Below are 26,284 nucleotides of genomic sequence, written 5' to 3' on the forward strand. Positions count from 1 at the left end.
TCATTTATTAAGTATAATTGGAGAAAGTATCTAATTTGTCTTCCTATCATTGTAACAAAGTTTGTGTAAAAAGGAAAATCCAATAGAATTAAGGCATCAATTATTTTCCCATTCTGCAAATTACACAGGAGGGGGGGATTATTAACAGGAATGATAAAGCTGTACTTGCATTTGGTAACACAAAGAGAAGCTTACAAATGAGACGTCTCATTAGTTTAAGCAGATGGATCAAAATTAAAGGCTGAATCGCCAACTTTTAATTTCCCAGTAGCCAAGAAGAGCTTGAAGTCTTGCAGAGTAGGAATGTTGAAAATCAACAGGAAAAGGTTTTCTCCATCTGTCAGCACACATGCCTGAGTGGAACACAACTGCCCCCTACTGTTGTCAATGCTTTTAAGGCAAAGCTACACATAAATTCTATTAAGTACATGAATGCACATGTTTAGAAGACTGCAGTATTGAAAATCATCAAATATAGCAAGGACAGGGAATGTCAGCATGGCTTCTGAACATGGGACTTCTCTATTCTAATTTACGCCAAATGTAAAAATTTAAGGGAAAAATGTTAATTATTTAGTAGGAAAGCCTCTTTATTGTTGAGAATCATTGACCTTAAAAACAACAACAACGACGATGACAAAACAAAAAAACAAAACCTCAGTTTCAGTCTTAATATTGACCTGAAAATAACTGCTCTAATAAAATTAAAGTTTTGAGAGAAAGCAAACGAACAGACATTCTCACAGGAAGGAAACAAATCAAGTCAGATGTGTTCACTGAAGCGGTTTTTGTTTGGTACTATTATTTTAAGCTAGGAAACTAGGAAGCATGAGGTAGACCCAGGAAACTTTAATTAGTTATCTCAGAGTAGAAAAGACAGGCTTACATATTTATTACTATTACATACTAACTGGTAAGTTACACTGAAAGGCAAAAATAAAATTAAACTTAACATGTTTCCTTACTAATAAAGAAAGGAATATCTATCAAATATATAGCTGACTGTTCAATGATGACATGCTTATGTGCAGTTAGATCTGTCAGAATTCCAGAAGCAATATTACAATCTAGATAGCTAACTAGCGCTGATCCATAAGTCGAAATCCATAAGTCTACAATTTATTATGGTTATATGAACAATAAAATTTTTTGGTAGAAAGTCTCTTGGGGGTGGGGGGAGAGCACTTACAGTTAGACTTTCCAATCAGCAGAAGTGGGAAGAATATTATAATTAAAGATTTAATGTGTTTGCTTTTTAGAGAATTCAAAATGGTTGAACTACATATTCTTCATTTTCACAGACAGATGTATATAAGCTCATGACTTTAAAATTGTCATTTGGAACTTAATACAAAGTTGGAGACAACAGAGAAACTAACTTCAACTTTAACCAAAAATGAAGAACACAATTCAACAACTTTACTGTACTGAGCTTCTCTGCTGACCTTCTGAAAGCACAGATAAAATAATGCATACTTAAGGTATCTCTTAAGGAAGAAAGAAGCTTCGAAGACTAAAAGACCCTGGAAGAAACTCTTTTACAAGTCACAGTACCAGAGACACTAAAATGACAAACCAAGCATTGTAATGAAATCAATCAAGAATTGCCAAACTTGTTAAAAATTGCTTACTCCAGCTTCCAAAAAACCCAACCCAACCAAAGCAAAACCAAAACCAACCAACGGAAAAAACAATAACAACAAACAAAAAACAAAAAAATACCCCAAAATTTGCCTTCTAAATACTCTGAGTGCAATTATCAGTGCTAGCCACAATGCAGTGGCACTCAGCTGAATGCTATCACTTCTCATGCTAAATCACAGATTAATTTACAAACACAAGAATTAAACAGATGAATACAAAGAGAGATTTGCTTTGGGCACTTCCCCCACAGGTATTAATACAGTATAGCAAACACAAAGAAGTGGAAAGAATGGAGCTTTCCAGTTAAGTTACAACAGAACTCTGCTGTATTATGACTAGTTTAATGTAAGAACCCACAATCATCACAGAGGAATGTTTATAATATAAAAGAACTGGCTTAGACTCTGCAATACTACCAACATAAACAGCTTCCTTGTCTGAAAGAGGAAAAAAAATCTATTCTGGGTCATAGTTTTCAGACATCATGTGAATCTACTTAGACTTTTAATTTGACATGTGCCTAAATACTTGCATTTTCTTACAAGAAAAAATGAATCTCATACATGTTAAATATCTTTCAACTGTCATACAGCTAGTGAAGGACAGCACCATCATTGAGATACAGGAATTTCTCTTGATAACATGACACATTGTTTGCTATTATACTATTTATCTATGTCATAGTTGCATGAGATAGAATAATACTAATGAAATGCAACTCAAGGAGAAAGATTTCTTTTCATCTCACAGCTCAAAGGAATACAGTTCACAATGTCACTAAAGATATGGCTGTAGGATTGATTTGGTTCATTCATGTTATCAACCAAGAAACAGAGAAAGGAGAAGGGTTATAGCTTTCTGGCTTTCTCCTTTCTCCCACTTTTGATTCAGACAACCTTAGCCCATGGGATGGTTCTTCCCACATTTGGGATAGATCTTCCCACCATACTTTAAACATCTCTGCAGTCACACTCAGACATTCTTAGATGTGTGAATCCAGGTGATTCTAAATCTATCAGTTTGACTATAAAAGTAATTTCCATAGCTATTAAGCTAATTAGCTCAACAGTTAATTATTCAATTCTTAATGATTTTGTCATTGCTGTGTTGTAAATGTTTTCAGCTTTTTATTATTAAGGATGGTGCTTATTTAATTATTATATTTTTGTTTATTTTATTGCTGCTTTCCTGCTAAAATTTTGCTTAGTTCATTCCCTAAAACAGAATCAGAACAATTTTGCCACATTTTCTGTTCTTGCTTAGTCCTTGTGTTTTCCAAGTAAATAGAAACATTTTATAGTCACAACAGACCTGAGAGATTAAAAGATCCAGAAGCTTAAAAACTAATGAAATTTCTTCTGAATGATGTTGACAATGTAGTTTGGTATAGGTTCATGTGAATTTACTAGAATATGAGCCTGTCCTCAGGAACTTTTTCTTTGAGAAAGAACTAAAGCAGTGAATGAATTTACACTGGGGGGGAAAAACATAGCTGGCAATGAGACCTAATCTGTGTATCAGTAGGCTTAATGTCATTGTGTAGTTTAAATTCTGATTTCCTGTCTAAATGTTGTGTAAACTCTGCTCCCCCAATTGTCCCTCTGGTAGGTCGATAAAGCAGGGGACAAGTTAGAAGGAGAAGCAGGGGGTTCAGCCACAGCTAGAGGTCCAAGGAAGATGAGAAAGAAGGAGCTGGAGCCCAGGAAAGCTAAGACAAAATAACAGACCAAAACTGCTTCAAGACTGTGTTGTCAAGTCTTGTACTATTAAAAGAGTCTCAATTATTTGTGCCATACCTGGGTTAAGAAATAAAGTAAGAGAAACAAAACCAGTTTTAAAAAAGAAAACAAAAAACTTTTACCCACATCTCCAACAAACATCTATGCTTTGTAAAACATGATTCGTAAGGAGGCACCTTAGACCCTACTAGCGTGTGAGAACTATGCGAAAACAAAAAAATTTCCTAGATTCCTCCAAAGAACACGCTTACTTAAAATTTCATCGAACAATAGAAACGACAAAGGTTACTTTTCCTAAGACTGTATTATATTTTTCAAAAAATATTTTGAGTTAGTGATAACATTACAAATTAGCACTAAAAATTATATCTGAAGAACAAGCATAAACAGTATAATAGCAACAATCCTGGAAAAATGAATGGCTTATAGCCAATGGCCATAAAATGGCTGTAGTATTGGCAATAAAAGCCTTACTTATATCACTTAGGCAACTGCATATGTTTTATATGCATGTTTATATACAGGCATATGTATTTATGAGTGAGGTATCCACCTCACAAATAAAGAATGTGCAAACATTGTACTCTTTGAACTCTACAAAATGATCGGGTCCAGTGAGAAGCACTCCTGTGTTCTGTAATAATGTGGCAAGTGCAATCAGCCTCAGTGCATGCTAATCTGTGAATTCCTTATAAAGAGTTCTGTATCATGGATATAACAAATTGCTTATAAATCGTATTTTTAACAATAACACCTCTTAAAAAAATCCCTTCCAACTTCCGTGAATATGTAAAGCATTTCCATCTTAGCCTTTTTCATTGAACAATACAATAAAAAAATTATTTACAGAGTTTATCATGTTATTTGATATGGTAAGAAATCTAGAGAAAATTTAAAGTGTGTGGGAAGATTTCCATAGGTTATATGCAAATTACGAAGCTATTTTAAATGAAAGCCTTAAAAACCTCTTGATTCCAACTATCTTTAGAGTAGGTGTGTAAAAACATATCTGTGAGAATGTCAATGAGTAACAATACCAATTATCTGGCCAGTAAGTGCTAACTATGATAGAAAAAAATTTATTTCTTTAATTCGAGGGTAACAGAATGTTTTAGTACTATCTCTTTTGCTGTGATAAATGCCTCTAAACAAAAGTAACTTGGGAGGGAAGGGTGTATCTGGGTTATGCTTCCAGGTCACAATCCATCACTGAGTAAAATCAAGGCAGGAACTATGGCAGAAACTATAGTGGAAGACTGCTCACTCTCTGGTTTGCTCATTAGATCATGTATATTGTCTATTTCACAGTGATATATTTATATTTCTACTTCTATTATTTAAAACAATGTTTAAGCATTTTATTTAGAATGGAATCTACAATACATTGAAGGTTCTCTTGCATTCTAACAGCCAATCACAATTAAAAGCCCCCATGCAAAATTTTACTTATGCACAGCTCTAAATAAATGGAGACCTAGAATAGCCAACAAATCAAATGATAAAGCACCCCAATATATTACTTTTTGCCTAGGACCTCCTTTTCATCTGTCAACATACTTTGTAAGATACTGAAAGAATTTAATAATTGTAAGACAATGCTATCATTATCAGGTATTAAATAAGATAGAAAAGTATTAAAGTAAATATGGGTTTCTTGATTTTCCAACTAAGAGTAGTAAAAACTTTTATAGTTAAAAATAGAGAACTGACAATGTAATTCAATAAATAGAGAGATTTGTCTAACATATAGATAACCCTGCATTCGATCCTCAGGAATGGTGAGGATACAACTGTGACTCAACAGTTGGGCAGTAATGGCAAGGAGGCTCAGAAATGCAAGGGTATCCTTGGCATTATGAAACCTTGTCTTAAAACAATACAAGGCCAAATAGAGCAATAAATAAGGAAACAAGGAACACGAAATAAAATGAGCAAACTAAGTTTAAACAAACAATCAAGCAAAGATTCTTAAGAGCAACCACTTTCTATTAAGATTAGTAGAAAAATTTTGAAACATTTTCTTTAAAAAAGACAACATGCTGCAAAGTTGTTCAATGGATGGCATTGATCCCTGGTCTCAAGCCTACGTTAGTTTTGACTTGTTTCATATATAGTAACTGCATTATGATTCAGCCTTGGGGTAAAGAATTCTTCTTTACACAAAAGTATGTTTTCCTTCTTGCAACAGACCTAGAACATTGCAGAAAACTACAACTAATCAAAACAGCAGAGCTATGGAGCCCAACAGCAATGAATACATCTACAAAACATTACAGCATCTAAAGCTAAAGGAATATTGCAGAAGAGATGGTGTAAAGACTCCTAAGAGCCAGGACCAGGGAGTTTGCTGTGAGACTGTGTCTCCTAGTAACATCAGAAGCTATACCTGTAAAGTTTCACCAACATGACTGCCTGAACATGAGCTGAACAAGCACAACACCAACAGCCATACAAAAACAGACAGGGGAAACCTACTAGGCCTCAACATCACATACTTCCAGAAGTATGGAAAGCTTAGAGTGGAACAAGGTCTTCCCCAGGGATATCTAAAAACATACATACAAGTAACATTATATAGACTGAATGGATTTTATGTATAAACCTATAATACATATATATGTAAAAACAACTAATGAAAAAATGAGGCAACTAATTAGAAAAAGAGGAAGGAGGGATTTATATGACGGGTTGGGGGGAAAAAAGGAAAGACAGATATGTTGTAATTACATTATAATTTCACCAACAGAAATGTATATGCAGATCTTGAAATCATAGAAAGCTATAAGTTGAGCCATTAAAATATTTTTGAGAAATTATTAAAGCATTTCTTCCTTGCACATTCTTTGGTTTGGTTTGGTTTGGTTTTTTCTTGATTTGGGTTTTTCAAGACAGGGTTTCTCTGTGTAACCTTGGCTGTCCTGGATTTGCTTTGTTGACTAGGCTGGCCTCAAACTCACAGAGATCTGCCTACCTCCGGCTCCTTGAATGCTGGGATTACAGGAGTGTGCCACCATTGAACATTCTTAAAAATGATTTTTAGTTGTCGAATAAAGTATCAGCCATTAAAGAGATATGTTGAACCTCTTCAAAAAATAAAAATCCAAGATGGTCAGAAAAAAATCAGCTCATAAGTCACAAAAGGAAGTACTGTCAAGTAAATAAATAAATAAATAAATAAATAAATAGAACTCCTTCTGTAAAATCACCCTGCTGGGTATGGGTGGGCACACCTGAAATCCTAATACACAGAACATTACGTTTGAGGCCAGCCAGGACTAACAGAGAAACATGCTTCTTAAATCAAACAAAATAAAAATAAATTACCCCCAAAACAACAATAAAAAAGGATAGTGGTTAATTTTTATATAAAAACAACACTAACACTCAATTATTTTTCTTAAAACATTTTTAGGACAATGTGGATGTTAATAAAAACACGTCTGCTTAACTCTTTTCTTTTTTTCCTTTTTCCCTAGGCCAGGGCTGGATCTCAGTGTGTCAAATGCTTTGGTCATGTGGTCTACGAATGAACCATACCCCAGACCCAACTTCTGAACTTTGAAGCACAATTAAACAATACAAAGTTTACTTACTATATTTCAAATACACTTCATGAAAATAGTAGCAATTATATCATTAAAAAAACTTAACAATACATAAAAAATATGAATTAGAATTTAGTTTTGAGGTTTGTGCTTTTTTAGAAGATTAAAAGAAACAGAAATATAAAGGCCAAACTTTTTCTTGAATATTTACTAAAATGGAAAATGCACAGAGAAACCTGATTTCAGAAAAAAAAACCAATAAAGCAAACAAAGAAAAAAAAATCAACTCTCTTGATTGACTGACTATCCATTCATGTAAGAGAGACAACTGACCATGACCTATCAATATCAGGATATGGATATCACATAAGAATATTTACATGATTCACACAGTTACCCATTAGACTAAAAACAAATACGAAATAAAACTCAGAATTCAGCAAAACTTAAGTGACTATTGAAAACTATAGTTTTTCATTAAGCATTTTTATAGAAACAATATAATAAGCCCAGTGTACCTGGTGTCCAGCCTTTACTTGTTTCAAAACACTTTCATAGCATACTTCATCCATGTTACTCATTTGCTGCATCTTAAAGATTTTAAAACATGAAAATTACAAAATTATACAATAGAAAATTTTCAAATTCCAAGTGAAACTTTGTCAATTACAAAAAGCATTCAGACTAAATTAGACCACAGAAGCAACAAATTATATATAAGTACCTAACACAGAACAAACAGATATATAAAGCCAAAATACAAATAAAGTTCCTCAACCATAGTTTCAGAGTACAAAGAATATTAAGTTTTAAAAGTTAGTGTCTTTGTGGGTAATATACCAGCTAGCTATAGATATGTTAGAATACATTATAACTACTTTTCCTATAAAAAGAAAAAACAAAACCTTGTTCTTCTGGCTAATTTTTTCCTATCTCATTCCATGAAAAGTGCAGGTTCATATATATGTGAAAATGAGAGAACACAGGATGAATGACAAAGAATAACCTAAGGAAAGAAGTTAATTCACTGTTTAAATTAAATCAATGGTGTAAACACTTTAAACTTTAAAAATGGAAAACATATGACTAATAATCATCTTCAAAGTAGGATGAGATGATAACATAATATATATTTCACCAGTGATTTGAAAGCAAATCTATCTTTTTCTATCTCCAATTCACTGCAAATCAGGAATACCGTCTTACCATTTCTCATATTCTTAAAAGATAACAACTGGATTATATCTTGAGTTTTTCAGTGAAATTTCTAGTAACTGGTTATAAGACACCTTAAAACCCTGGTGAAATCTTCATACCAACTGTTTATTTCAAATTAATATAAAACTAAAAACTTCTAATAATATAAAATATATAAATCTGTAACTATATCAAATATAATTTACTATTCACACTATGGTATGTAAATTCCTTTAATGGCCAAATTTCTAAACTTTCAAAAATATACCATTTCTTCACTCAACATTCATTTGGTAAGTATAACGCTAGCATAATGCTATAGAAAACACTGGATTAGCTTTAAGTGATTTACCAAATTGCATGATGCACTGAAAGAAAGATTTAAGGTGGCTTACATGTATTTGAAATATTTTTAATGCATCTTTGTGATAGTTATCTGCTTTAAATTAATTTGTAAATCTATAAAAAAAACCTAGAAAAATATTTACATGCATGTTAGTGACATACTGAAATGAACTAAATAATAAACTATATATTTGAGAAATGATAAGAAAACAGTAACAAGTATTAATAGTACCCCAAATCTTTTGAAGCAAATGATGAAAGCTAAATAGGTACATCCCAATTATTACCATATCATAAAGCTACACTTTTTTCCCATAAATATAAAAAGAAGTCATAAAATTAGAGAGGTAGCTCACTAGTATTTTCTTTACCATCTATATATTGGTGTAATATGTGTGCAAGTTATCATGTTTGTGCATGTATATTTTGTGGATGTGCATACAGAAGTCAGAGGTTAACACTAGTTGTCTTCCTAGATTACTGTCCACTGTATATACCAAGGCAGAGTCTCTCTCTTGAATCCAGAGCTCAACCATGTGGCTAGTCTACCTAGCCAGCTTGTAGTATCCTCAGTTTCTGCCTCCTAAGTGACTGGATTATAGGCAGGAGACCAGGATGACCTGGCATTTATGTAGTTGCTGGACTGTAGCCTGCAGCAAGCTCTTTATCCATTGACCCATAGGTCCAGCCATAATACCTCTTTCACAACATGAAGCTACTGCACAGTATCTGCTGCAATAACAATGACTGAGTAATGGAGTCAGAGAGATGGTTTAGTGGTTAAGACCATAAACTATTCATAAGTTTGGTTCTCAGAATACATATCAACCACACTGTAACTTCAACTCCAGGATGATATGACAACCCTGGCACCATCAGGCACCAGAATTCACATGCATATAGTTAAGTATTTAAAAAAAAAGTTTACTGAGTATTCATCCAACATCCTAACAGTTATGAGGCAAAATTGGCTGTTTTACTAATAAACTTGTCCTTTAAAATCTAATATAATTAATGAAAGGTCAAGTTTGGCTGAACATAATAACATCTCAATTTGTTCTCTTTTAGAAAAGAGGTAAAAAAGACTGTAAATATTACCCTGAAACTATTTCTTCTATGGAGGAATGAATTTGAGTTATATATATATAAAAAGAATAATTAAGTAAAGTTTTACTTACCTTATTATAAAACTATAATAAGAATACCAACAGTATAAATGCATATGGCAGCACCATTAAAGGAACAACTATTTTTAAAGCACTATATAGAATGTTAGAAAAAGTACTTATATGCATAATGAATATGATAATTAAAACATATTTTCTTAAGCACAACTCTCCCCTATTGGATGCTACCATGAATTACTTTTCAATTGTATATAAAAGCCTTATTTCTTATTTTAAATAAACATTATATCAAAATATATATTACTGCTTTAGAGTTTTAATTATTGTACACTGCCCTTCAAGTAAATCAAAATAACTTTTTGAAACTTTTAACAGCTAAACGTAGAAAATACATGTTGAGAATATTGTGAGCTACCAGAGAACCTTCCTGTAGGAGCACTTCTACTACCAACTCTGAGAAGTATGCCTGACTTCATTTGAAACCATACGTATATGCTTATGAAAGTGGTGCTTGGTAGTATTTAATCTCAAAAAAAGTATTTCTTTTATAAGTATAACTATCAAAGTGAACTCTTACCTTATTTGCACTTTTAATCCCTAAAAATGTCTGTCCAAGAGGTACAGGTCGAAAACGGCCATCAAAGTAGAAAAGTCCAATGTAGGGGTTAACATGCAAAAATGTAGCAACATCAAGGTAGTTGGGTAAGGTTGCAGATAATCCCAGAATTCTTATCATACTCTGTGTGGATTCCACCTGTATGAGTAATTTTAATGGGAAGTTATTTATTTAAATAAGATTTATATAAATTAACCAAAAAGAACTGCTGCATATTCCATCAATACGAGCTACTAAAATCTATAGTGCAGTAAATGGATATGAGGTCAACAGAAGGTCGTACCATCTAAAACTAGAGATAACAGTTGTAGGCCCTGGCTATATAAATCAGTGATGGAATACTTGCCTAGTAACCCCCGTCACACACACTGTATCCTTTATTTACTATCATTAAAACTCATGAAATTGACATTAAATAAGTGTAAGGGCTTTATAACAATGATATACATTTAGAAGGTTTTAAAAATTTGGGCTGTAAACTTAGCTCCCTGGTAGATGGCTGGACTAATATGCACCACGCCGTGGGTTTGATCCTTATTATTGTCTAAAAAAATAAAACTCCCCAAACATTAAAAAAAAAAGAAAATCCTCAGTCTCCACTTAACTGTGGAGAATGTTCTGTCCCTTGGCTAGATCTGGGTAGGGGTTTGATGATGACTGCATGTTTTGTCCTTGGTTGGTGCCTTAGATCAAGCAGAACCCCTGGGCTCAGATCCACCCATCATAATGTTCCTCTTGTAGGTTTCTAGGACCCTCTGGATCCACCTACTTCCCTATCCCCTATATTTTTCTCACCTAGAGTCTCAATAGAATGTTGAGACTTTCCTGGTAGGTGCAGACTTTCATGGGACCTGTCCCTTGGGCTAGTGTCCAGTTATAAGTGTGTATATACCATTTGAGTCTTTCTGCTTCTGGGTTAACTCACTCATTATCATTTCTAGTTCAATCCATTTGTCCACAAATTTTTGGAATTCCTTGTTTTTAATAGCTGAGTAGTATTCCATAGTGTAAATGTACCACAGTTTCTTTATCCACTCTTCTACCGAGGGACACTTAGGCTGTTTCCATGTTCTAGCTATTGTGAATAAGGCTGCTATGAACATGGTTGAGCAAATGTTCTTGTTGTGTGCTGGAGCATCTTCTGGGTATATTCCTAAGAGTGGAATAGCTGGGTCTTGAGGAAGCCCTATTCCCAGTTTTCTGAGATAGCACCAGATAGGCACTTGGAAGAAGGATAGCGGACTACCAAGAAGAGACTTGATACCCTAGCACCATATTCAGGGGGAGGAGGTCCCCCTCAGCCACAGTCATAGGGAAGGGGGATTGGGGTGAAAGTGGGAGGGAGGGAGGAATGGGAGCATGCATGGGATGGGATAGAAAATGAGATGTAATATGAATTATTTTATTTTTCAATAAAAATGTGTTATAAAAAAACTATAGAAAAGAAAAAAAGAAATAATAATCAGGTCATGATGATCATTGCTTGGAAATTGATTGATTTTTGCTATCTGCTTTATTACAGGTTATACAGAACTGTTTGTATATCTTTGCTAGATTGTCTTCTTGCTCTGTTGATTTTTAAATGCTCTATTGATTGTAAAAGGTGAGAAAATCATGATGTAATCTGTAATGAAAAAGTTGAACTTCACTTTAAATAAAGTACTGGGGTTGGCCCAAGGAGTAACAGAGAGAAGCAGAAGAAAAATAAAGTTCTCTTGGGATATATATTAAAAAAAAAGAAAAAGAAAAGAAAAAAGGTCAATTCTGATTATGTGTGAAACAACAACAAAAAAACCAAAGGATGATCAAAAACTTCCACATACTTGTTAATTAACTTATGTTACTTTGTTGCTAAGATACCATATATAAAAGTAAATACTGATAAGTTTGTTCAGTCTTGGAGGTACACTGAAATAAGCAAAGCAGCCATTTTGGATCCTTCATAGTTCTAGAATCATCCATCCACCTATTCTGGGTGATGGCATAATCCATGGTAACTATGTGATGCAGTACTGAGGACCACACAGACCTACACCTATAGTGACTACTTGAAGCACAAATGTGAGGACCAAATCAGATGGAGCTGGGTGAAAATTGTTGCACACACATACAGGGAAAGAAATATCATACATGAATCTAGTTTTGTTAAAGAAATACTATATAAAACAGCAAAAACAAACATCAAATTTTCACCTTGATTAAAGAATTCCAAAGAATTTAAAGCAATTACAAAGAGGCATGAATAATGTACTCTTTGCTAAATACTACAAAAATCATGTTATGCAGATTCCTCTTTATCTTTAGCCCAGAAAGTATAGCGTTAGCTTTCCTGGGAAGCGGGGTGGGCACGGCAGAAGGCTGGAGCAGTGATGATAATAGAACCTGCAGCTTTTTATAGCAAACGTTTATGATTACTATCTAATAAAGTTTACATCTGAAGTCAGTCTCCTTGCTGAAAAGTTAAGAATTAGTTTAATGTTGCTAAGTGAAACAATTTATAATTTCTGACATATTTATCTTATTTTCCATCATTTACAGTGTGCTGTGAATGCAGCCCCTAATCATGCATTTAATTTCTGACCATGAATACCAGTGACACTGAATTGGAATAGCGACCTGCACTACTCACATTACCAGAAGTCTTGGTTAAGTATGATGTGAAATACTACCATCTACTGGAAACATCTGGTAATCACAGGCACAAACAGTAATCAGCTTCCTAATATAAATTATTATGAGTACAACAACATCAGCACTTTGGCAATATATGAGAATCAAAGATACATTTATATTAAGGAGATTAAAAATTTAGTGAGATACACAGAAAATGAAAAAATGAAGGATAGCTAGTTTTATGATTATTAAGCATTGGTAAATACTAAAATTGTTCAAGTATAAACAGAAGGAACACAATATATAATTTACTCTTCATATAGCAGTATAAGAAACCCTCCCCTTTATTTTAGACAGCTCTGTTTTGTATGTAGAAAGCAGAATGATAACTTTAATTATAAAAGTAGTATATAACAGATTTTAAAAAGTATTTTTAACCAATGTTTGCACACAGTAACCAAGAGTAAAGTAACTTGATAACTGTCATTTAGAAGCCTTAACTGCACGAACGTTCCACCTCAAGTAAATTTAGTTACAAATAGAATACAGAGTCAATGTGCTATAAAGAAAAGATAAAAGTTTCAAGCGGTTGGAACCCAGAGTAGCTGACAGATTTGTAGAAATTAAAGATGACCAGAATAATTTTTAATATCTATTCAAGAAATCTGTTTTCTTTAGGAGTACAAGGGAATAAAGTGTGGGGAACAATTGAAAACTGGCAACATTATGAAGATGACAACGGGAGGGTGGAATACATTCTATATTGATATGTTCTCTGAAATGAATTATATGTAGTATAACCACATACATGATGCAGTATACACAGCCATAAGAAAAACTGGTAGCGATATCACATGGTATGGGAACCTGAAGTCAGGATAGTTAAATCACCCTATTCTGAACATACGATCACAAATGTATAGATTGATATTTACTTGGCCTCTAAAACTCTACAATTACAAGAAAGCCCTTATTTGTAGGATGCTTTTAGCTTGATGGAGTGGACTCTTAATGTGGCTCATCGCAAATAAATGTGGACTGTACAGATTTACAAACCATGGCTCCCTGAAAAAGTAACCAATTCTTTAATATGAAAGCATAAAATTTAAAAAAGAAAACAAAACAAAAAACTAGGATCAAAGTCATTCTCTTTGATGGAAAAGATGTCCTGAAAACTTCTTTTTAAACTCTTAGCTATAAAATTTGGGGCAGAAAACAGAGGTTCCAGGAAGAGAGGTTTTTAGATTAAAATTTTAAATGGATCTACCTCAGAGATATTTCATATGGGAACTATTAAACTGCTAGTAATAAATTACATATTTGAGTGGAAGAGAATTTTAAGGAAAAGAAAATATTTCACTTAGGAACAAAGTGAAGAACAGTGGCTCTAGCATTGTTATATAGAGACAGCTATGGATATTGAGCAAATGAGCCTAACTATAGCCAGAAATCATCAAGGAGATGGAATTATATGCTAAACACAGACAGACAGATACAGACATAGAAACAGACCCACACACATGACAGGCAAGCATATCTGTTCTGAAAATCTGAAATTGAAATTGCTCTAAAATGTGAAGCTTTTTATAGGCCGAACATGATGGCATGCATGGAAGATTCCATATCTGACCTCATTTGACAGGCTGAAGTCTAAATTCTGATGCACTAAAATGACAGTTAAAATTACTTTCAGGCTATGTATCTCAGATGTATATAGATGAAATTGAATGTTACATTTAGACTTAAAACTCATATTTCTAAAACACCTCATTATGGATATGTAGATATGTCAAAATTAAAAAAAAATTTTGAGAGGAAGAATCCATATCCCCCAGGGATCAAACTCCTATTAGTTAGTTATCCAATTCTATATTGTCAGTCTTTGAACTCAGCAGGGTGTGTTTATACATTTATGTGTCAAAATGTAACAATGTTAAAAAAAAAAGAGGTCATGAATTTAAGAGAAATAGAGGGGGCACGGAAAGAGTTAGAGGGATGGGATAAATTAAAGAAATATAGTACTTACCCGTGAAGTTCTACAAGAAAGAAGGTAAAAGAAATTGAATCTAAAAGATGGTTTAATAAGTTCGAAACATCTGATAATGTTAAATTTTAATATTTGGTCAAACACAGGTTTAAAAACAACCTTCTAGTAACTGTTGAACCTATAAAACATTTTATTTATGCTTACATTCAAGCAATCACCATCCCTTACCCTTTCGTAATTGGAGAATAAAAGGTATGCGGCCCATATACATTATTATTTCCAAAAGTTAAGTAGAAAAATAACCAACGAAGGACAATACATGCAGCAAACATTGAACTCCTATTCAGATCTAGCCAATGGACAGGACATTATCCACAGTCGTGTGGAGAGCAATGACTGACTGTGACATGAACTCTGGTGCCCCATATTTGACCACTTCCCCTTGGTAGGGAAGCCTGGTGGCACTCAGAGAAAGGATAAGCAGGCCACCAAGATGAGATTTGATGGCCTGTGACCATATGGTGGGAGAGGAGGTCCCTTTCTGTCACAGACCTATGGGAGGAGAATAGGGCGAAAGTGGAAGGGAGGGAGGAACAGGAGGATGCAAGGGAGGGGATAATAATTAATAAAAATAAAATAAAACTGTGTTAAGAATTTGAAGGAATATTTTTAGTGAATTTAAATACAATTTTTAAGCTAAGAGATAGTGCCCCCTAAACAGGAAAAGATAAGACACAGGATACAAAGAAAGAAAGAAAGAAAGAAAGAAAGAAAGAAAGAAAGAAAGAAAGAAAGAAAGAATGAATAATTTAAAGAGCAAAAAGAATGGTGTGCAAGGGAAGGGCAAGGGGTTTTAGAGAAAAGGTCTAAGAGTAACTATGATATTAATGGTGACAGAAGAGGCTGAGTATCTCTTAGGGAAGAGGAAAGACAATCAAACACAAAGGACGCCATTTCCTTTTAGTGAACAGTGAGTGCAGCGTTGTAAGTAGGAGGAAGCTGTTGCAGAAAAGATGAAATAGAGACCAGTGATCATCTGAGTTTTATTTGTCTCTTACCTGTCTTAAGGTCCTTGCAACTATACTTTCTAGGACTGGGCCCCTGTCTTCATGCAGCAAGTGAACCTCATCGAGAATCAGGAGTTTTACAATTTGGGAAAGAGCAACATCCCCAACACTCTTTCTTGTTACTACATCCCATTTTTCTGGTGTGGTTACAAGCATCTAAAAGACAAGAAATAACAAATAAACTAAATGGAGAAAAAGTCACACAGATTCAACTACATCAATCAAAAAATACTTTTGGATACTTCCATACAAATCAAAGTGTTTAAAATATTCCAGGATGGCATCTTGTTTGGGAAGGATAAGAGTCAATTCAAGAAAATATTTTTTCAAAGTATTATCTTGAACAACTATTTAAAGCTGAGTGTACTGGCAAATTATATGCAAATCATAAAAATTACATACAACTCACAATGTGAACAATGCCTTTAAAGCAGCATATATCAATAATAATGCTTGTCTGTAAAGAGCAGGAGGGGGAAGAATTTTAAGAGAAAACAAAATTTAAAAATAAAGCTTTACTTTAGTATGCCATTCATGTTGAGGATCTTCAAATACAGAAGATGCTAATATTGATATGAAATTTAAAAATTTGCCCTTTAATATCTACTACAGATACAATGGATTAAGCATCAATACATTTGTAAAACATAGTTGACACACACTCAACAGTGGGATATCAGGACATAGGTCAAAGTATTCATGTGAGCTTCACAGAAGTAGACCATCTAGCATTATATAATAGATTATTTGGCTCTTTTAAAAGCATATTGGGACAGAAAAAAAAACACCTTCAATTGTAATAATGCTCCATTAGAAAATACACCTGCATCTAAAAATTCAAAGAATAAATGAGATATCATATCCAAACCAAAATTATAGATAAAATTACAGCAACTGATAACTAAGTCATTCAACTGTGCTTTCCCTTGCAGGAATCATCTATTCTCACAATCTTAAAATAATTCCGTGTCTGTTCTGATGTCACTTTAGACTGCAAATAATGAATATGATCTTTAAAAAATACTGAATACAAACTCATCAATATAACCTGATGTACCATTACAGATGGCACTGCTATCCTTTTGAAATGATCTGTAGTAATTGTAAAATTTTAGTTTTCTTTTAAAAAGTATCAATTAGCAGACAAAAATGAAACAGATTACGCAATGAAATATAAAGTAAGCAGTGCTACAAATTCTACTACCACCAAAATACCAGTGAAAATGGCAATACTGTCTCTCACCAAAGTTTTACAAAACAGCTTTGCTGCTTGAATTATTCTACTAGAATAAGCAAATATGCAATGAACGAAGAGCTAACATTCTAAGAAATATTCACTGTATTTTAAAATATTTCACCATACTTTAACAAGTTTAACTGAATCTGAATTGACAGATTCAAAATCCAAAGTATATTATAAATATGCAATAACTTACTACCACCACTTTTTTTACTACAGGTCCTTGAAAAACATACCTACATTTTTTATAAGCAGCCATTCTCCATATCAAAATACAAAGAAGCTATCTTACTATCTGTGCTATGAAACCTAAAAACTATACTAATAAACATAATGAATCCCAAACTTGGCATGAGCTCATAATGAACTTGGAGTACTCTATAAGCATTTTTTTTTTTAATTTTAAAGACTTAGGTACTTTATTTTATAAGGATTTTTTGCCTGCTTGTATGTGTGTGCATCACATGCATGCTTGGTCCCCATCAAAGCCATAAGAGGGTATTAAGATTTCCTGGAAGCTTATGGGTGGTTGTAAGCCACTATGTGAGTGCTGGGAACCAAACCTGGGTCCCCTGCAAAAGGAGAAGGTGCTCTTAACATTTGAGCTTTCTCTCCAGCATCCCCAATGCCTGACTCCAGTACATTATAGTTAACTCTTTCATAGATGTGATACCACTCAAATTGCAAAATAAAAATTTAGACATAAGAACATTATGCCACCATATCTGAAGTCATCTGCTAGCATTATCTTTCTGTAGTTAATTTAGTACATTACATGCCTTCATTTATATCACTATTTTGTCACTTCATTTCCCTAAACTAGGGCTTGAAAATAAAGTGTCACATTTGCTTAATGAACTAGAACTCATGTACGACATTTCCATCTGTTAACTGTCAAAAACACATTTGTTATCAACTTACATTTTTACAGGTATATGTACTTTGGCCCTTAGTAGTATAATATTGTTGTTTGAAACTATTCCAATGTTATTCTGCCCACTGAGAAAATAGCATTGTTGAGATGTTACCATTAGACTACAATATTAATTTATTCAATTTTTAAAATGCTCCTGAATTTGAGTATAAAGCTAAAAGACTGAACATTTGACAAGGAAGATTTAGAATAAAACTTACCTCACATCTATATATATAGTAAAATTAAAACATTTAGTTTTTTATGAGTGCTGTATGATTAATTTAATTACCCTTTGCTATAAGTGAAGTACATTAAAGCAAAGAGAGCTTTAGGAGTATGGATGACTGACTCTTACAGAGTGATTGTTTAGCATGTATAAAGGCAGAGCCTTGCCCAAAAGGTAAACTTCAAACTTTTGTTTACTTAGAAAGCCATTTACCCAAATACTAAGGCTGAACGTTAAAGATACCTTCTAAATTATTGTTCCCATCTTCCCAAGTTAGGGCACTTCACATTTCAAGCATTTCAGCTTCTAATAGAAACACTTATTCTTGTCTCCACACCTTCCTATCCTCTCCCTCCCTGATGACATTATCTCAAGTTCCATACTCCCGTTTCTAACTTTCTCATTACAAAAATATAATTTTTCCACCTTAAATCAATAAATCAAGGTTGAGCTCACAGCATTCAAACATCTCTTCATTGTGGATGTGCTCTACAAACTGTTCAGTGTTTTTTATAGTTTACTAAAATATTTTTAAAAATCAAAATTCTATTAATTGACACTATAAATCAAATTGTTCTGTTCCTATCAATAAATATTTTAAAATGTGTCCCAAGAATGTTTGTAAAACTAACATCTTTTCATCCTTCACAAGATTGTTATGCTTATCTAGTAGCAAGTAAACACATTATATTCCTTGTATTTGATTCTATAGAAAAGTATAAAAATCAGGTTCTCTTTGCCAAACATACATATTTGAAATTATACCATTATCTTCCACAAATCAAAAGTAACAGCCAAATTTACAAATATAATATGTCACTATAAAGATGAATGATAAATACTATTACAAACTGTAAATATGCTGTAGTACAATCTTGATCAAGCCTAGGAAGCAACAAAATATTATATTTTCTTCATATTTATAAATGAGAAAAAGAAAGAAAACTAGTACATTACTAAAGTGTCATGATTGTTAAACAGTAAGGAAAGCTCGGAATTTAGAGAGAATGTAGAGCCACCATGGAACATTCATGACAAAGAATGCTGAGATGAGGCCCCCAGGCACTGTGCAGAGCTGCCTAGCAGTATCTCCTGCTAGGCATATTAGATATTACAGTTCATAACACATTTTTCTACACCTACAAGCATACTTCAAAGTTCCATTCCTAATAGTCATACCCGATGTACTAAACTTTTTTCATAGTTGGATGATTTAAACTACTCCAGAGCCAAGCAAGTCAAGTGCTCTTCAACAACAATGAGGATAAAACTAGTAAAATGTTCATATTTTATAAATACTACCTAATGAAATATGTGATCTACAGAACAATATGCACAAACATGAGAAAAGCTTCTTAACTTTGTTAAGTGAAAGTATATGAGTTTACAGATAATTACACTTAATTAAAAACATAAAATACAATATGGGTGTGGTGGTGCATGCATGCAATCTCAGCACTTGGGGAGGCAGAGGAAGGTGAATCTCTCTGAGTTTGAGGCCAGCCTGGTGTCTAAAGAGTCCAGGACAGCCAAGGCTACAAAGAGAAAATTTTTGAAAAAGAAAGAAGGAAAAAGAAAAAGGAAAATAAAAGTAAAAATGCTAAAAGTGAGGAATCATGTTCCCACATGGGAGAAAGAACAGGTAGAGGAATAGGAATAGGGCAATAGGACTAAATGGAACAAGTAATACTCTTCATCTCCATGCTGGTGGTAGTTATGTTGGCTTATTTACTTTGGGAAAATTCATCAAAATGTTTCTTTACAATTTTTCACAACTTAATTTTAATAACAGCAGTCTGTGCACACAAATATTAAAGATAGAAAAATTGTTTTTCAACCCTGGCCACTTGGTACATTCTGAGATGGCCTCAGGGCTGTTCTATACTTTCTGAGAATAACCATACCCTCATACCTGTCCCAAACACCTGACAGCACATGATGTTCCAAGCTGAGCTCTTGCCCCCCCCCCACCCCCCAGGGATAAAATAACTAGTAACCAATCATTTTAAAGGGCACTCCTAAGAATCAGTCATGGTCCAACAAATCTGCTTAACCGCCAATTCTGCTTCTCTAAGAGTACAAAAGACCCAAGCCTTACTTATCCGGGGTCTCCAGCTCAATAGAGCTTGGTAGACCCCATCACGATGGATCAATAAAGCATCCCTTGCTGTCTGCAATGGACTGGAGTCTCGTGTCTCATTGGGTTCCAGGAAGTAGGACCTAGCTCCCAGGTCTTATAATATTAATACTGATCCATGACTTTAAAAGAAAATAAAATATAAGAAACAAGAAGGGGCATTTAAAAAGGGGGGGCATTTGCTTTCATCACATGTTATCTCTTGTTACATGGTGTGTGTAAATGGATTACCACATATATCACAATGTTCCTAGGTGAAAGGAACAAAATCCGAAATTTCAGATTTCAATCTATGTCCTTTATTTTGTTGCCTGCATTTTTTAGAGTACTTTTGAAAACTTACAAAGTTAGATAAATTTCTTTGTAATTTAGCGATCTTCCCCTCAAACAAGGATGGCCAAGAATAGATAGGAGGTTGAGTGCACTTGCAGCAAATCTTTCAACGAGACACTTAAAATCCTGAATTTCCTTAGTGTTATCCCAGTTATTATTTCCAAAAGGGTTTTTTTTTAATCATATCAGATTTCTAATGCGTGCTGGTATAAAATTCCACATCAGCTAACATTTTTTCTCTTGCTGATGACTATAACTCTGGGTTGTTACGGACTTATGAAACAAAGGAATGCACTTACTCAAGGGAAATAGCAACCCTCCCAACTGCAGCCCAAAACTCCCCTTAATTAACAAACTCAGAGACACTGCAGCTTTCTCAATCGTTTGCAAATAGAAATGGACAGAACACTCCCCACAGTAGAGTGGAGAGTGGGATATGACTTTCTCACATACTCTGGTGCCTCACCTTTGACCATGTCCCCTGGAGGGGGAGACCTGGTGGCAATCAGAGGAAGGATAGCAGGCTACCAAGAAGAGACTTGATACCCTATGAGCATATAGAGGGGGAGGTAATCCCCCTCAGGAACAGTCATAGGGGAGGGGAATAAGGGGAATATGGGAGGGAGGGAAGAATGGGAGGATACAAGGGATGGGATAACCATTGAGATGTAACAAGAGTAAATTAATAAAGGAGGAAAAAAACTAAAAAAAAAAAAAAAAAAGAAGGAAAAAAAAAGAAGTGGGAAGCAGGGGTATGGTATGTTTCCTTCATTTACACTCTGGACCTCAACCCATTACTCATCAAAAGAAAAGAAAGGTGGTGCAGAGGAGGGGCCAGGATGGTGGAGGTTGAGGGGCTTGGGGGGATCAGCCTACAAGTTATGTAATACTGAGCTTTTTAGAAACAAACTGGCTTTTCATTCTTTTTCCACCCTCTGCTAAACTCAGCAATTGCTTCTGGGTCCTGAAACAGGGAAGCATTCACAGCTGAGGACACTCTTCAATTATACAGTTATAGGGCACAAGCCAGGGCTTATGGAAGACAATGTGCTAGGTTAGTGGGTGTATGCATCTGAAAAATCATGGCATTCAAAGAGAAGGGATAGAAGCAGGAACGCTACACATAGCATGCATGGTTTTCATTAAGGCATGGGATTATTCAGGGTATCTCTAAGACAAGAAGAAAAATCAGATAATCCAAGTATAAGAATGCTAATCAATCTCAAAGCCTACTATTTAAAAGAGGAAAAGCAGCTTGCCAACTGTAAATACAATACTCAAGAATGCTGAGGCAGGGGTCACAGGCTCTAGGATATCATGAGCTACAGAGAAATACCATATCCAAAATCCAAAGAGTCAGTATTTTTGAATAGAAAACTGGTGTGCTGGGGGAGAATTAAGAAAAAGGAATAGAGAAAGACTAAGAGAAAAAAGAAGGAAAGTTTTGTGTGTTTTGGGGGGGTGGGCATATACTGCACACTCATGCAGAAAACATGGTTCTTCAGTTCCTTGAATATATTTCTAAAATATGACAAGCCAAGTGTGTGCTAGATTAGTATCCTAATTCTCTTTAACTGAGGTAGATAGCTAAGTATAGTACCCTAATTCTTCTAACTTTAATAATATTCCATGAATTTGTTATATTTATCAATGTGAATTTTCCTATTGACATTATATATCTAGTCGAAGACAGTGGTGTCTGAATGGCTTACAGTACTCTGCTCTATGATTAAGCAATTTGGGCAGGTCCATGTAAAGACACTACATAAGTCACAATGACACGCTGACTTTAAATCTTTACAAAACTATTTTTTTTTACTTTAAAATGTTTTTTATTGAATATTAATCTGTTACAAGTACTGTACATTAGACATTAAGCCAAAGCACAATTACAGGTTAAATATAATCACAGAGATGTTTTAAATAGAAACACACCGTGTAGGCTGGTTAAGTTCCTTGATGCCCTCTTTTAGAAATAAGTAGAAGGCGAGAAAGAAGGGGAAAAAAAAAAAAAGGCCTTCCATTCCAGGTGAAAGCTACAATGACCAGAGCATTTCCATGCTGTGAGCATGCATTTGTGATCAAACTGCTAGGACTATCAGATTTAGAAAAACTACAAATAAAACAAAAATTTCATCAGTCAAAATCTGTGTTCCTGGCAACAAAACTATTTTGACTGATGGGAGTAGTTTTTTGCTTCAAGGCAAATGTCTCTGTATGATGAAATAGGTTAAAACTTTAATCAAAAGAATCTAACAAAATATAAAGTCTTGTCTCTAATATTTAAAACTTAAAATTTCCATTAAGATACCTTTAAAATCAGAATGATAAAATATATATTCTATTTATTAAAATCTAAGATTATATTACTACTATACTACTTTTTATGTCATTAAAAACACTAATGACTATCAAATATATTTTCAAAGGTGCTTTTGAAAATGTTGAAGATGTTAACCACAGTAAAAAGAAATATTCCAGAATTCTAGTTCAGTTTTTCCTCTATGGTAGAAAAGTCAGGCTGCGGGAATTATAGCAAATTATAGACTAACTACACAAATAGACCAGGCAACAACTAGATTTAAGAGGTTTTCTTTTTAAAATACATAATCCCAGATCTAGTCAAACAATAAGCTTAAACATTTTATGAATGCTTTAAAGATTAAATCTGAAACGCCACATGATTGTTTCAATAAAAATACAAATAATTACAATTATGCCAACCTCTGATACACAGTGTCAGTTTTTATTGATGGCAACAGCCCATGTAATGGAATCTGATAGCTTACAGATTATGCCTGCCCTGGAGACACTTCACCAAATCAGTTATTTCCAACTACTTCCTTTTCTATAATTCTAATGTTCCAAATTCTCCCACTGATTCATGTGCATAAGAACAACTCATACAAGTAATGTTCTAAGTCAATTCATATAACTCATTATATTTATGTCAAGCATGATAGCTTTCAATTATAAAAGGAAAATAACTAAACCAAATTGTAAAGCTTTCAAGTACAGAAGTATTATCATAGTACACTATTTGCTATGCAGTGCAAACCTAGTACATGTAAACCACAATTAAATATTCTGACACTTTCATATCTGAAAAAGAACTTATGTATTTTTAGATAAAATTTCCTTAGTAACATATGTTCAATTCATGATAACTTCAGAGATAATGTTAACAGGTTGGTTAGCATACTTATAATTGCATTATTTGATTTTTCTTCTTGTCAGAGTTCCATTGCTTACTGAAAACCATGCATGCCATGTGTAATGTTCATGCTTCCTTTGCTAAAATTGACTACAATGAAAAAAATAGCATTTCTTCAACTTTTGAACAATTATTTTTATTATTTGATTACTTAGGAAGTGAACAATGCAGGAAATGTGTACAATTTAATTACTGTTATTCAAGATGAATTGAGAGCTTCCTGACAGGCTGTTGACAAAGGAGAAAAAGCAGAAAGAAATGATCAAGTTCTTTCACTGTTCACTTTCTGGTATGTAGTGGTCATCTATGAGTGCACACAGTTCAAGTAGCTACCAGTGCCTCTGCCTCACTCCCAGGGTCTAGCCACTCACTCTGCCTGGCTGTGGCAAAGAGCAAGAGTAATTCATATTTCTTCATTTTTTTTTCTTGGTCCTGTTTATTAAAATCTAACAAACTTAAAAGTAATAAAAACACATTGATATTTGTTATTATTTTTGAAGCTGCATTGTTTTGCTGTTGAAATAGGGAGATAGCTACGTGGGTAGAGAGCTTGCTCTGAAAGCAAGAAGACCCAAGACCAAACCCAACACCCCCACAAAAAGGCAGGAATGGCTGTGTGCCTGTGAAGTAGCCACAGGAAGTAGACAGCTGGATCCCAAAAGCTCACTGGCCATCAGGCCTACCCAAAACAGGGGAGCCCTTATCCTAAAAGCTAAGTTTAAAATCTGGCTTTAAACTTTCTTGACACAGTTTAAAAAGAAAAATTAATACATGGTAAAGAACTTACAGGTATTTCCCTCTATAGTCTTCAGATCCCAAGCTTAAATGTTTAGACGTTTTTCTTACGCTGTGATTCCCTAGTAATAGTTCAGTTTTACAACCCTGTATGGCAAACTCATTGTTTGCTTGGCTCTTCTTTTCCCTTAAGAGGTTCACAAACAGAACAAACAGCAAATCTCCTGTAGGCTGCCATATCCATAAACACCCAAAGAGCTCTGATACATGGAATATAATAGTTGACTAATTTGGTCGTTCTTTTTAATTTTCAGATAATTATCATTAACATCATAATGCTGATATTAACTGTTCTTGTCTAATGAGAAATAAGAGTGCATTATTTCAATATCTGGTATTAACATTTACATAGCTTACAGTTTATAATGTAGCCACTTGCATTATCTCCATATTAAGCCAAAGACCTACGGAAGTTCCTTGAAACTGGTATCTAAGTGCCCTCCTAAATACTTCAAAACTCAAAATCTGTGAACAGATAAAAATCAATTCAATTTTTGACAAAGTAGTTTATAAAAATGCAGCAATAAATACACACAGAATTTTAATTTTACTAAAAGCAACTAATAAGATGATAGCAAGGACTTCACCACAATAAATCGCTGAAGATTATGCCTTTCACCATTTTACAAATGCTTCTGACCAAAAGTAAGACTTATCTATCTTTAAGACAAATCTATCCTAGCATTAATAACAATATAAAGCTAAGTCCCCAGGTATTTCTAAGAATATATCATTAAATATGTAATTTGTATTTGTGAACTTAATTTTTCAGTAATTAAAAAATATGTGTTGAACTGACAAGACAATCAGTAAAAATTATAACCATTAAAAGGGATTAGATGCTCAAGAAGTGGTACTATTCCTAAAACATTGCAATTCTCTAAATTTCAAATGTTTTCAATCCCCTTTCATTTTCTTAAGTTTGAGTTGCCAATGAATCAATATTAGCAGAAATATTAAATATAGCAAAAGAATAAAATAACAGGCAAATAAACAGGTTAAAATCTTCTCAAATCACACCTGTATAACTCCTCTGTTGAAACATATTTATTATGTAAAACCATACCTTAAGAGAATGACGCCCCATTTCTCTTAAGGGGAGGGGAATTGGGTAGGTTTTTGGTTGTTTTCGTGGGCAATAGATGTTTATTTTATTAGGTGTTGATTATAAGTTATTCTTTATCTTAATTAGAGAGAAGAGGCTGGACTCAGAGATATCTCTCCATTCCTTTATCTTTCTTTCTTAGGTTTGGAGACAGGGGTTGAAAAGAAAGAACGGAGAATATAGAAATATACAGGCATAAGACAAGAAGTAGATTAGTGAATGTACTCCTCAACTGACTGCCTTACATGTTACTCACAAGGTTATTTTTAACTCATTGGTGTAGAATTTTGAATACAGAATGCAAAATAAGTATAATTTTAGACACATTGGTATAGAATTCAAATTTAAGATTATTCTTCACATACATTATATATATTTCTACTTTAATATGTGGTATTGTACCCATAAACTCTATTATAATACAAAGTTTACTTCCAA

General features: G+C 33.8%; 1 protein-coding gene across 7 annotated transcripts in view; it reads right to left on the minus strand.

Moving 5' to 3' along the window:
* Positions 1 to 26,284, minus strand: part of ASCC3 (activating signal cointegrator 1 complex subunit 3) — a 264,221-nt gene that overhangs the window by 177,156 nt on the left and 60,781 nt on the right. For all 7 annotated transcript variants that reach the window (XM_084776931.1, XM_084776925.1, XM_084776929.1 and 4 more), the window contains 3 exons: positions 15,872 to 16,036; positions 10,175 to 10,351; positions 7,447 to 7,518 (listed from right to left, as the gene is read on the minus strand). In XM_084776931.1, coding sequence (XP_084633057.1) covers positions 7,447 to 7,518; positions 10,175 to 10,351; positions 15,872 to 16,036 — 414 coding nt within the window. The remainder of the gene's footprint in view (positions 1 to 7,446; positions 7,519 to 10,174; positions 10,352 to 15,871; positions 16,037 to 26,284) is intronic.

Source organism: Acomys minous (assembly GCF_964271855.1).
Source record: "Acomys minous genome assembly, chromosome: 3".
Lineage (NCBI taxonomy): Eukaryota > Metazoa > Chordata > Mammalia > Rodentia > Muridae > Acomys > Acomys minous.